Source organism: Paramormyrops kingsleyae, chromosome 11 (assembly GCF_048594095.1).
Source record: "Paramormyrops kingsleyae isolate MSU_618 chromosome 11, PKINGS_0.4, whole genome shotgun sequence".
In the NCBI taxonomy this organism is placed as follows: Eukaryota; Metazoa; Chordata; class Actinopteri; order Osteoglossiformes; family Mormyridae; genus Paramormyrops; species Paramormyrops kingsleyae.
The window spans coordinates 9697029-9711494 of NC_132807.1; the positions used below are offsets into that span (position 1 = coordinate 9697029).

At 43.5% G+C, this 14466-nt stretch overlaps 1 protein-coding gene across 5 annotated transcripts; it reads right to left on the reverse strand.

The window, feature by feature from the left end:
* Positions 1–513: 513 nt before the first annotated feature.
* On the reverse strand, positions 514–12538 carry kif23 (kinesin family member 23). Of its 5 annotated transcripts, XM_023815109.2 has the most exons (24): positions 12437–12538; positions 11747–11813; positions 11367–11495; positions 11159–11264; positions 10923–11059; positions 10739–10851; positions 10264–10434; positions 10085–10126; positions 9668–9780; positions 9473–9594; positions 9232–9334; positions 9074–9153; positions 8853–8972; positions 8303–8462; positions 8033–8194; positions 7282–7448; positions 7025–7198; positions 6740–6925; positions 5694–5990; positions 4124–4357; positions 3848–3936; positions 3602–3680; positions 1154–1224; positions 514–1042 (listed from the first exon to the last, which is right to left on the reverse strand). In XM_023815109.2, exons 1-24 carry the CDS (start codon positions 12448–12450, stop codon positions 1027–1029), a joined length of 2952 nt encoding a protein of 983 aa, XP_023670877.1. In that variant the 5' UTR covers positions 12451–12538; the 3' UTR covers positions 514–1026. The 5 variants fall into 5 exon arrangements, with proteins under 5 accessions (XP_023670877.1, XP_023670878.1, XP_023670879.1 ...); XM_023815110.2 differs by lacking the exon at positions 10085–10126; XM_023815111.2 differs by lacking the exon at positions 5694–5990.
* Positions 12539–14466: the final 1928 nt, after the last annotated feature.

Here is a 14466-nt window from a genome sequence, read left to right on the forward strand (position 1 = left end):
AGCACTTGCTGCGTTTCGCATCCCAGAATAGTTTGACAATGAAAATATATTTGCACAAAGGATAATTTGCACATTGAACATTAGCCTTTTGCTGCCCTGAAATAGGATTAAAAACACGCTCTGATTCGGAATCCTCAGTTAACATTGAAGACCTAATGAGATATGGTAGGTTAAATCGGGGAAAAGCTATTTCAATAGTGGAACCTGATTTGCAGCTCATGGCTGCCACCTACTGTTTAAACTCTATTACACTATGCGATGATGTATTTAACCCTTGCATTAATGAACATAAATTATAGCTTTTGAGTAAAATGTAGGTTTAATGTATGAGTAAGAGGGTGTAAAATAAATGCTAATATCAACAAAAATGGGGGGGGGGGGGCCTTGGGAATCACCTTGAGTACATTCAAGGCATACCCATGTAAAGCACTAATTATATCATATGCGCACCTGTTGTGCAATGCACCATTTCTCAAGAGGGAAACACACCCTTTACCATAGTGACAAAGCAGCTGCCCTCATACAAACATTTTTATTGTTTTTCATATATTTAATCATAGTAAAACATGGACTGGGAGAGAATACAGATTTATATGCTTAGACAAGCCAGAAAACGTAATTTTACACAAATGTATTTAACATACATATAATAGCAAGTGACTGCATAGATATCTAAATACACTATAGTATACAGCGAAGAGCGGATAGTTAGGGCCAGGAGGGTGAATGTCGCGAAACGTTTCATAAACGTGCCCTTTTACAGGCATTACCCCGAAATTATAAAAACCAAAGTAGTACATTAAAGCATCAGATTCCAGAAAGCGCCACCGCCCTCAGAGGCGGCTATGCCATCCGGAAACCATGATGGATCTACATCTCTGGCCTTATGAATGACCTCCATTATGCTGCCGTTTCGGAAGTATATGTACAACCAACTCCATCACACAAAAAACATTTATTGCACAAGCAATGTGAGGATTAAATAGAAAGTGGCACTTGGTTCCACGATTGTAGTGAATATGCTCTTCAAGGTTTTCTGCGTCTGTGGGAACAAATTAAAATCATTTGTAAAGTTTGTTCCCCCACCTAATGACATCCAAGAGAAAAATTAACATTATTCAGCGATTCAGAAATCAGTGAGTGAGGATCTTACTTCTGATATCCATGATGCTGATAGCCAGGTCCCATTTGGGAGCCGGCCCTCATCTCCACAGCCACCGAGCACTATGCAGGAAGAGAACACCCAAAAAGCATTATTACAGAAGCACCACACCTCTGGGAGAACATTGCTCAAAAGCCCTGTTCATTTATAAACTGGATTAGGGGGGCACACTTGTCACTGGTGCATAGGTATTTAGCGATCACCAGTTTTGACAGGTTACATGAACCAATGTCTCAAATTCTGTTAAAAATTTCCCCACACTAAAGAACGTTGGAGGAACACAGCTGCTGAACATCCCCACCTGCATTAGTAGGTAGCAAAATTGAAGGTGAGCAACGCCCTTGGTTTGTACTTTCACCCAATGCAAAGAAATGTGCCTGTACTTTATCTGTACAAATATCACTCTCTGCAATTTAAATACACCCACAGCAGCCAAGTCTCCAGACTGTTTGCTGCGACTAACGGTTTTAAACAATGTTCCTGGGTTCTGACCCTCAAGGCAAATATCATTTATTTTTAGATTCTGTCCAGACACTCCTCCACCTTGCTTTTAAACTGGGTGTTTGGAAAGAAGATGGTCAGGAAAAACCAAGCTTAGTCATACTTCACATAAACCTCTAAAAACCTGATCTAACCGAGTATGTGTCAGCCGCTTACAGGTGTACCGTCTACATGGTCACCAGAGCAGCCAATCAAGTGAAAGCCTGCAACCGATTTCTCAGCCGGTGGATCCTTTGTTATTCAATGATCCAAGGACAAAAATACACATACACCTCGTTTATATTGCAACATAAAATTATGTCTATACATTTGTATCACTTTGTTGAGTTATTACATAATGTACTATTATCCATCTGACGTGTCAATCTCAGCCAGTATTTAAAACATCACCAATATTCAAAGTTAGGCAATATTATTCAAAAATACATCAGTTATCTGCATCAGTCAATTTCCGCATCGGTATAACAATGATGGTCACTGAACAATAAAATAAAAATCATTTTAAAAATTATAATCGTAGCAAATGGGACAGTGACACCAACTTCGGAACCTGGAAAGGGCACACTGCTGGTTAACAGACCTCCTTTACAAATACAAGAAGCATTTGCTCTTCACTGTAAGACTAGCGGTGCCCCCCCTGTGACCACGTGGTGTAAGAGTCCTCATGTGTCGATACAGCTTACAGAAGCACAAGGTTTGGTGCGACATCGCCCCGCTTATGCAAACAAACAGCAGAATCCATGTCATGTATGAAAGGTTGCATTGGGGTGTGCATCCAAAAACGATTCATTGTGAAATCCTATTTCCCCCCTACACACGAGATATCAAAGGCTGCTGAGGATTCACCAATTTTCAGTCTACAGTCGATCGTTTCCAGTCCAATTTCCCATATGTCCTGTCATCACCCAAGTTAACAGAATTAACCTATGTTTTATATTCTTGTATATTTTGTATTATGGTTTTATTATTTATATCGTTCTTTTGAATTCATTGTACGGTGTCATTGAATGCATCATTGTATTTTATTATTATTATTAATTATTCTTTCTGATTTTAGATGCTCTTTTTGCAATTTCTACTTCACCTGACTTTAATCCATTTTATATTTTGGCTCCAATTTTGACTACTTTCCTCAGATTCCTCCTCCATGACTGAATCCCATCCATAATCACACTAACAAACAGGTCACACGTCAAAAACGCATTCCAGCTCTTTTCCTTGAAGGCCATGGGGAACATTCATGTCATTCTCTCAAAAGGAATGATAAGTCCATCAGACCTCCAGCTTCACATATGCAAGTCATGATCTTTCCCCACAATCTGCTGCAGGCCACGTCTGTCATCTGAAATGAGTTCTTCCATTGTTTGCGACAGAGAATGTAGCCCATTGGATTTCAAAGATTTCCATCCTCTGATGTCCAATTGTTGTAAAGTCAACACTTTGTTTGGAGAAACAAGGTGGTTGGACTCACAAGAGCTGATTTGTGAGCTCCCCCCCCCCCCCCGGTTGTCATTCAGGTCTCCAATCACTAGTCATGTTTTTTGCATGTTCATTTACACCTGAGTCTAGTCAGGAAAACTTTTTCCATCCATAATAATAGAAGCATAAGCCTGTATAACTGTAATAACGAATGGATATGAAACCTATCACCATACAAACAAGGTGGGAAAACGTTTCTTGAAGAATGAGAAGGGCCAGTTGAGACTGGAACATGGGCTGGGTTAGGCCTGAGGGCCCAGGTTCGCCCCACCCTCCTGTGTGTGCGGCAAACAATTACGCTACTATTCATTACACTTCCAGTGCTGGATGAGATCCAGGGTGTCACAGGATGCCTCTGGAATCAGCTTTAACCACACCTTCAACACACCTAGCAGCTGTCCAGCACCTGAAATAGCCTGGAGAAAAACACGAGGCGGCATGGAATGCAAAGCTGCTTACTCTAGTCTCCACGTCAGTCCAGTCACCGTCCATGGCTGCATCCTTCGGGGGGTCATTTCCAGATGATCTCCTCTTGCGACTTGGGGGTGGGGGGGATAGAAGAAAAAAGCTGTTTGACTCACCCATTTTACAATAAATCATTGAGGCTTAGGTTACACTGCAAAAGACCCTGAAACCCTAACTTCATTTTAAAATGCATTTATTGGGCTAATCTGCTCCAATGAAAGTGGAGGAGGAGATACAGACCTGGGAGCCACAGGCAACTCCTGCTTCAGAGTCTCAATATCTGTGAACTGAACTGCTTGGCCGCCTCCTCTGGTTTTAAACACTTCTCCCTGCAGGACAGAAACATGCAGGAGGAGCACTTAATCGTCCACTGCTCAAGACAGCACCAGGATGATCAACAGAGTAACCACCCCCCCCCCCCCCCCCCAACGCAGAGACCTCCATTTCAGACAGAAGAGCAGAAGCAAGACAAGCCCCAGATAATTGGCAGCACTCTATTTCAAGAAGAACCATTACCTTGATAAGTTTGGTCTGAATCTCTCCGTCAGATGCAATCTCCTGATGAGTCAGGACATACTTGTCGCATTTAGACAAAGCTCTCTCGCTGGGTGCAGACACCTTGATTGCATTGGGTAAATTCGGCTGCATAACAGTGTCTAATTCCAAATTAGTGGATGGTTTGTGATCTACCCATCTCTCCCCACCTGCCGAGTGTGAGCGTCTGTGCAGGGGGCGAACCGGGGGCCCAGTCTATTCAATTAAGAGAGTAAAGCAAAAAAAAAAAAATGGTGATTTTAAAAACAGGGGGGGGGGGGGGGGGGTGTCACCATTACATTCCACCAATTAGATGACTTATGGCGTCATACAAATGTAAGTTGTACAAATTGTTGGCAAAACTATAAAACATATATAATCATAAATTTCTTGTAGGTTGTCAGTAACAGGAAATGCAGGAGGCGACTTGGAAGTTTACTTCGCGTTACAATAGCATGCATAGATCCAGCCACAGGATGCTACTGGGCAGAGACTCACATCCACACGTGTGGCCTTTCGGGGCCAGCTGTCGCTGATCACTAGGTTCACGCTTTAAGGCTTTGCCAACTTTCATACAAATTACAGATGCAAATATCACAGTCACTGGATACACAATCAGCCAAAATCACTTTTAAAGCCCTCAGCAGATTCATATCTAGAACCAACTACGTTATGATTTGGGGCCTAAGACCTCAAAGCCGGCTTCAGTTAAAGGAATTTCAGACATCTGCCTTTGATTCAGCCTAAACACTTCCTGACACCTTCAAGGGCAGGACTTATCAAGAATGTTTGCCTTCATCAAGTTTAGAATTTGCTTTCTCTACAATGCATGTTGAATTTTAAGTGACAGAGCCATAGTGGGGAATTGAACTAGCATAATGCGTTAGAGAAAATTCATCAATGCAGCACCATGTGTAGATTGGGGGGGGATCAGCTAAAAACTAACACTACAGTACACGTCATGCCATGCAGATTTTAAATCACAACACAGAAAGGAGACAAGAAATCAGGAACAGCCAAAGCATAATCAATGTGACTTACATTTCATATCTAACTCTCTAGTATGAATCAGTGACTATTACCTACAATTACTTGTTTTAGATCAACAAAGTACATAAAACTGAATTAGAAAGAAACCACACTTATGACAGTATGTCAATCTTGCAATGAACAAAATATACACATCAACTGGTGAGCATTTTGCCAATTTGACAGAATAACCATCTTCATTCTGCGATAGGCTGTCAGGAAACCACCCAATGCGAGGAGCAATATTTGATGGAAGGTGGTCCCTTTCTGGACCATGTTAGAGTCATGCATCCGCTTTAGCACTCTCCACTATCCATTTACTTACTAATTCATCTGTGCTTGGTGGGGGTGGGAATCAGCAAAAACCTGAACTAAGTGCTGATCGAAAGATTTGCAGAGTGAAGATGGAAAGTTAGTTTCAGTTCCTAAAACTCAGCCACAGAAAGCTAATGCATAGTAAATAAACAGGCTAATTCTAACCCGAAAAATCTACCTATAACAACTAGAGAACGGAGGCACTAACCCTTTGACCCAAATCCTCAAAGTCTACATCACTCGGCTGGACAGGGACTTCGCTGTCAGTCCAGCACCTGCCCCTCCTCCTGACGAGTTGGTTGGGGGTCCTAACCCTGCCTGGCTCCTGTAGCCTATTCCTACAGCTGGGGGGAGACAGACTAGCCTGCCTGGTGCTTTGGGGGTCTCGCTGCTCCCACTCCGAGACAGCAGAAGCTACAGAAACACTGCTGGAAGAGGGGGGGCTGGGTTCTTGCCTGACCTGGGGGCGGCTGAGGAGGCCATGCTGGGCAAGATAAAGGGGAGACTGCAGAGACCACAAGTTAGTATACAGCTGGTGAAATGTGCAGCCCGTGGACCTCAAAGAGCAAATTCCATTAATCTGAACTAAAGGAGAGACGTCTTTCCCCTGTCCTGTGTACAACGCTTGGTATTCGTGTAAATGATCCAACTGCCACAACTAAGCTAAACAGCTTGCTGCCAAGTGTATGACCTTGTAGTAGGGCTGGGTGGTACCAGTAAAATATTACATTGCGATTATTCATATGTGAACATTCATATCATCATCAGTATGGATATCGTATCGTGATATAGCATAAAAACATGTTTTCTTGCCTAATTCACAGTAATGATGCACTATTTGTACACAAATTCCATCAAGGTATGAGTCTTGTTGGCATAATTCATCATTATAGCTGCATGCCTCATACCTCAGTAAAGCAATTTAGTCAGAAACACTCAAAACTACCTATCATATGTTACTGCTGGCTACATATGACACTATTAGAATATTCAAAATACTGTGATATCGTTTACTGCACATCACCCAGCCCTACCTTGTAGCAGGCAAGTCACTCAAATAGTTGACAAACTGCAGTTTCGTATTTGCCATGATATCTCACAAGTTTGCTCACTGGCTACAATGAATCTAAGAAAACTACATTTTTTTTACATTAAAATGCCCAAACACTGCCAAGTTCACAGGTAAATTAGAAACAGAGTGATGAGCCCAAAGCACCCATAAGATGAGAATGGAGGAGTGTAAGTGTGACCTACTGGTGCTGGGGAGGGGGAGGCCGAGCGTTTGGGGGCCACGCGGTCCTTCTCCCGGGACGGCCGCTGGGGTTTGCCTGGCTGTTCTGCTTTGTTCTCCGTCACGATGGCCTTCAGCTGTTTCAGCTTCTCGTCCTTCACCCACAGCTTGTTCTGCATCTCCAGCTGTTTGGCATTGACGCGCCTCTCCTGGGTGCCATATGGGCAGGACAGAGGCTCCAGCTTGCTGAATACTCACAAATACGCTCAGAGTAGCTTTTTAGGTGCGCGGCCGGCCTGAACACTTACACACTCCTTCTCCCACTTCAGCTTGACGTCCGTCACCATGCCCTGCATGCGAACCTCCATCCGCTTCTTCTCAGACAGCTCTCTCTGCAGCTTGTGCTCTCTGTTCTCCAACTCATGCTGCAAGGAGCGCTTATCCTCCTCGTAGATGTTTGTGGTTTTCTGCAAAATGTCGATCTACATACAAGAATATCAGATAGAAACTAGCCCTGTGAGAAAACTAGGAATTAGGGAATTCCAAGCACCAGTCTGGGTTTTACCTTGTATTCCAGCATTTTTGATTTCTTTTCTAAACGATCTATTTCGGTCTTTTGGTTCAGGATGACTTTGTCCTTCTCTCCCAGCTTCCCTCGCTGATCATGAATTAAGTTCTCCTTGGCTGAAAGGTTGCCATCAAACTCCTGGAGCTTTGATTTCATCATGTTGGCTAGGAAAAAGAACACAAGAGATTCAGTCTAACTTTTAAGCGCTGATTTAGGGTAGCGGCTGGTGATATGATGATTTATCATGACTGGTTGCAACTGTAACCAAGATAAGCATTTCAGAGCAACAACTGTGGCCCCATACTACTTAACACTATTATTATAATGACAGGACAAACCGGGAAGCCCCTATTACATGATGCTTGAGTGTTCAGGGGATGTAACAGTACAACAGTGTTAAAGGGTAAAAAAACAAAACAAAACTTTAAAGCACTTTGATGTACAGAGTCAGTTCCTTTTATACATACAGTATTTCACATATCTTAATCATTAAGTTGATTAAAATGCAAGGACAGAATTCCTGGTGAAGTGGTCAATTAACGCTACTACATGCATTCAGATTTGGTTGGTTCTCATCGTACTTTTAGGTAGAACCATGGCCAGCCAGCAGGCGATGCGCCGTGATTCTAACCAAAAAACACAATTCGACATTCTTACCAATTGTCTAACACTAGATATGGGTGCAACCATATTACACCTAAGACATACTAAAAATTATTATTAACCTGGGCCACTTAAGATTTCTTACCGGTTTTATTAAACTCCTCTGTGATCATCTGGCGGATCCTGTGCCTCTTCTCCAACACCTCAATGAGCCTGGGCAAGGTTTGGTCATCAGAGGGATCTGTAATCTCGCTGGGGGGCAGCGGTGGGAAGCTTTGCAGAAGCTGGATAATGACTGAAGCACCATCTGGGGGTGAATACCATGGAAAACCTTCAAGCAAACCACCAGCGTCACCCTCCTTTCAACAGCACCGTTCACTTTCTGCTGGCCTCCATTTTGAAGCGTAGAAGTTACCTGCATTAATGGGTCCCCCACGTTCTTCCAGACGCCGAGACAGCTCTTCTTTAAAGGCCTGATTTCTTTGCCGACGCCCGGCAGTAAAGCCACAAATTGGCCTGTCCACTGGCCGCGCCACCTCCACTTCCTGTGTCATTTCTGCAAACCGCATTACGAGCTGCACAGGACACAGACACACCTTTAACACTTGGGAAAATGGCAAAACTGCAACTACATGCACAAATGCTACCCAGTACTCAGTCAAACTAAGTGGCATTCCACTGCACCATGAATGTTCAGCAGAGCACAACCAGGCCAAACTAATGCCTGATAAACACAATGGGACAGTATGCAGTCAGTGCCTGTATAAATCAATAGAACAGCTATGAAAAAGCATGCACACAGTCACTGGTGGTCCTACACAACCACCCATCCACGTATGTACCAGTGTCTTTTTTTGCCCTATTCTTGCACTATTTTGCACTGATGTACTTTATATGGATCTACAGAATCAAGTGTGAATTCCACAACCATGAACACAGAATATAGACTTGCATAAGTGACTTACCAAAGTTTCTTCATAATCATCAGCTTTGGGGTTGACACAAACTATCATCCTAACCTTTCCTTCTCCATCAAAATAGTTTTTAAATAGATGTGTCACTTTAGAATCTCGGTATGGCACCATCTAAAGAGGAAGGAACAGCTTTCAGGGTTGTCATCCATACATTAGCTGTAATCAATCTAAGTGAAGATTGCTTGCATTTCCCAAACAAACCCAATACCAACCTTGTTTGTTCCACACATTTGGTTCTCACGAAGAACCTCGATACACGTACGCAGTGTCATCAAAGACTGATTGATGTTGCCTGTAAGGTTGAAGTTAGCAAATGAGTGAGGGTTCCCCAAGGTAAATGACATCATCATCCCATCGACTCCAGCGTCACCTGCTTCTCGCAGCCGGTTCCCCTCAGCCCGAGTCCTGCTGGTTCGCTCACTCCCAGCCAGGTCTACCAAGCACAGCTGGCTCACAGTCACCTGGTTCTTGTCCTTTAGTGGAACGACAGCATTTGTAAGAAGCTCAACACTGAAATATACCTTATTCAAAATAAAATAAACAGTGGGGGGAGGGGAACCCTCATTTCCACACAAGCTCAGCCAACAGACCGGGTGCGGGGCATGATGTACCTGAAGAACATTGTCACCATCCGCATCCAAAGGTGCCTGGGCCAGTTTGATGATGAACACACTATGTGAGCGGCTGGACTCCCGATTCAGCTGGGTGTTTGCAATCCTGCGTCTCTTTTGACCTGCAAAATGAGCCAAGGTCAACTCGCTAATTCAGAGCACAAACTATTTTAAGCGTCCAAAACTAAAACATACCTCTCCAGAAAACCTCAAAGGCTTCTTCTGTGGACTTTACTTCAACTTCTGTACATCCAGCAACATACATATTGTGATTCTGATCTTCTCGCAGAATTTTAGACTGAGGCGGTCTACAATAATAATAATAATAAAAAAAGTTAATTCTGATTACCCACAAACTAGCTATTACGAGAAGTTGACCAGCATCATAAATCATCATAGCTCCTCAAGCTAGCAAGCAAAGGTTAAGCGCCAAACCACAGCGGCACAAAGGGGATCAAGCTCTAAATGAAGAGAACGTATAACACTGGAAAAAGCACAAGCATCAACCAGAGTTAAGAGCACTGTTATTTTTTCCATGAGACGACAAAGAGGAACATTCAGAAATGACGGCAACCTAAGCATATGTGGAAAGCATATACACTGGCCACATACATGAACTCAGTGTTCCGCAGAGGTGTGCCTCCACCGTTCCACCTAATGAAGGAAGAGACATTTTCATCTGAAAGCTAGACCAACACCAAGACTAATCATGCACCAGTGTGCCGATAACATGGTGTCAAGGGTGAATACAGGCAACAGCTTCAAATCTGAAAAGTACATTAGAAACTTACTTTGGTTTAATTAGGTCTATTGTCGCTTCTTCCAGAAGATCATAAATGTAGTTGTTATATATTTCTACATAGGAAACGAAGACACTGTAGCTGCTGTCCTCGTCCACTCCTTCCGCTTTGCAAGCTTCCCCTGGATTGATCATGTCAGCAAACTCTGGGTCGAGTCTTTGCCTGAAATAGATCCAAAGAAATAAATTCCACTTTGGGTTTCATGGAAAGGAAAAACCTAAAGCTACAACTTTCTTGGTTTGTTAAACAAGCACCTTGTGAGGACCGACACTCTACTCTTGGTTTTTGTGTCTAGGAAATGCTACTGTTCTGATCTCTTAGCTGTACCATTGTAAGTGCGAAGATGACAAATGAATGGATCTTACCTACATACTACCAGACCTTTATGATCATATATACACAGCCTTAAACCAGCAATACTGTGAAGCAGACCATTCTCGTGAAGAAGACTGATTAATTTACTTACTTGGAAGATGGAGTTTTCAATAATGACTGCTGGCTTTCCCTTTTCTGCCTCTCTAATAAGGCATCAACTTGATTTTGGATCTCCATGCCATTCTTATCATCAGTTTTAAACACCTAAAATGCAGATTATGTCAGATATCCAGTATGGTCGACTAATTGAGCCATTTCAAAGAAGGTCCACTCACAAATCGTTTAGCTTGGTATGGGCCTATGCTGTTAAAGATCATGTCCAGAGAGCGAGGAAGGAGGCCACCTTGTCCAGGAGATCCAGTCATGGTAAAGGTTTTGCCACTACCAGTGACACCATATGTGAATAGTAAACCTAGAACACACACACTAAAATCAACATTCAAGAGTAGATTTTGAGCTCCAAAGAGCTCTGAATGTTTCACATATTGAGGAAGATCAAAGCCTTTCTTACCATTTTTACCATGAATCAGGTCTTCCACAAGTGGCTTTGCCACATCATTAAACAGCTCGACCTGCGAAGTCTTAATTCCAAACACTCTCTTGAAAGAATACTGTGTCTATAGAGAGCCAGAGAACAAAACTCAGAGGCTTAAAATAGCAATAAATCAAATTAAACATGAAAGCACATGCTGATGACTGTAAATAACATGCAGGCATACCTCTTTGAACTCGCCATTCCTGTTGGCTTTGATGCCATCTGGAGGATGCAGCTGAATGGTGGTACTGCTGATCACCTCGATACAGCACTCCTCATCCTCAGTGGCAGGTGGGCGCACACGGCAGTACACCTGGACCACATGCCCAAAAAGCAGAACATGCAGACACATTCAATAATCAAGTACAGAAAGAAATGGGATAACAAGGAAGTTTTTGACAACACAACTGACGTTTTTTGTAGGTTGACATTAAACATTATGAAGTGACATTTCCTAATATGATTTAGGTGATTTGGTTACATTCACACTATCACCACACAGCAATTAGTGTTATTAGAAAAAATGAATAGTAAATGTACTACAGCGCAGGGTCATTTACTCACACCAACAGGATCTTTTTGGTTGCTGGATGGTTTCTTTGGGACAGGTCTCCGCGGAGTTTTACCTTTCCTGCGTACAAAATAATTTGGGAAGAGGATCAAACCATCACCTTAAACAGTACTGGATACCACCCCGTACTGCAAAGCGTTATCTATGACCTAATATGTTTTACAACGTCCGCAGGCTGCTTTAATTAGCCAATCGGGTAGCTCGTTTCAAAACTAGTTTCAAGTACTGTACAAGCACATGATTTGGATGTTTCATTTCAAAGCGACTTCAGATATTCTGCAGAAATATGAAATAGATATTGTAGCTAAATCCCACGAATAAGGCCCCACCGCACATACTAATGTACCAGCAAGTCTAATGACGCCATTGTCGTAACTTCGTGAGCTTCGGCTAACTAACGAATACCAAAAGTTGTTTATACTTTGGAATACGTTTACAGCTGAATGACATAAATAATGAAGACACAAAACATCTTTAGCACGACGATGCATATCCTGACATTACTGGCAAGGTGCTTAAACAGCACCGACATCAATAAGTTTCAAATACAAACGGCAAGACAGTAAACAGACAAAGCACGAAAAAAGACCACCGGTTCATGCTGCGGGGCTTCATATTATATGCAAAGATACCCACAGGTAAGTAATGCACTGTAATTAAATAAGTAAACTTTATACACTCACACAGGCCGGATCATTTTTGCCGTTTTTGTACTTCTCGCTTGGCACGCTCCAGTCACCGTCCTTTTCTGAATTCGTCTTAATTCGAAATTTCCCTCCTCCTCCCAGACAACGGCTTTTTCAAATCGCACCAATCAGCAGTCGAGCTGACCACCGGAAATCCAGCCCACTTACACTTACGCATTTCCGTAGTCTGTCAAAAATATCTTGCTCATGTACAGTGCGATAGAAATTGAAATAAGGATTGCTTTGACTAAATCAGTTCTTTTGAGTCCGTTCAATTTAAAGATTTATTTAGATTCGTTCGATTCTGAAACGTCCCTTTTTGGTATTTTGCATTTCATTTATTTTATGCTCCATTAATTGAATGTTTATAAATGTTGTTTATTCATTATACAGATTTCATTTTTAATTATATACTATACAGTGCTTAGCGTTATGCCGTCCATACTGACTCTTTCAAACGTCCATACATCATTACACTGGAAGGTGGCAAACGAGAGGGTGTCTCGGTCTTGACGAGCATGGTCCAGTTGACTCCTTGAACGAGCTGAACGAATCGTAATATTCAGTTGAAGGATTGTCTCGAAAAGAAAACAATCTTTCATTAACATAGGTCTAGTTAATTAACACGTTTGTTTCTACGTAACGTCCATCCATCCATCCATCCATTATGTTCTGCTTATCCGAGGTCGGGTTGCGGGGGCAGCAGTCTCTGCAGGGAAACCCAGACTTCCCTCTCCCCGGCCACTTCATCCAGCTCCTCTGGGGGAATCCCAAGGCGTTCCCAGGCCAGCTGAGAGACATAGTCCCTCCAGCGTGTCCTGGGTCTTCCCCGGGGCCTCCTCCCAGTGGGACATGTCCAGAACACCTCACCAGGGAGGTCGTTCTCCATGACCTCCCCAAACTCCTCCCATACCCGAGTTTTTGCCTCAGCGACCACCGAAGCTGCGTTACGTTTGGCCCGCCGATACCTGTCAGTTGCTTCTGGAGTCCCAATGGCCAAAAAGGCGCCTCCCCCGGGACATGTGAGAAGTTCTGCTGGAGATAGGTGTTGAAGCTCCTCCTGACAGAGGATTCCTCCAGATGTTCCCAGAAGACCCTCACTATTCACTTGGGCCTGCCAGGCCTGGCCGGCTTCCTCCCCCACCAGCGGAGCCAACCCACCACCAGGTGGTGATCAGTTGACAGCCCCGCCCCTCTCTTCACCCGAGTGTCCAAGACATGTGGCTGCAAGTCACTATAAAGTCCATCTATAAAGTCCATCATCGAACTGTGGCCTAGGGTGTCCTGGTGCCAAGTGCACATATGGACACCCTTATGCTTGAACGTGGTGTTCATTATGGACAATCCGTGACGAGCACAGAAGTCCAATAACAAAACACAGCTCAGGTTCAGATCGGGGGGGCCTTTCCTCCCAATCCCGCCACTCCAGGTCTCACTGTCATTGCCCACGTGAGCATTGAAGTCCCCCAGCAGAACAAGAGAGTCCCCAGGGGGAGTGCTCTCCAACACCCCTTCCAAGGACTCCAAAAAGGGTGGGTATTCTGAACTGCCGCTTGGCGCATAAGCACAAACAACAGTCCCCCCACCCGAAGTCGAACGGAGGCTACCCTCTCGTCTACTGCGGTAAACCCCAATGTACAGGCACCTAGCCAGGGGGCCATAAGTATGCCAACCCCTTCTCAGTGCCTCTCCCCGCGAGCAACTCCAGAGTGGAAGAGGGTCCAACCCCCCTCAAGGAGACTGGTTCCAGAGCCCAAGCCATGCGTTGAGGTGAGCACGACTATATCTAGTCGGAACGTCACAACCTCGCACACCAGCTCAGGCTCCGTCCCCATCAGAGAGGTGACATTCCATGTCCCTGGAGCTACGTAACGTCAATTTCTGAAATTTTTAATTATTGTTAGCCGACTAAAATCTAATTCAAATAAAAAATAAATATATTTCAATAATGCAATTTAAATGGTAAATTTGAAAAATAGCACATATTTGTGTTATTTATGTTGTTATACAGTGATTGGCATTTCTTA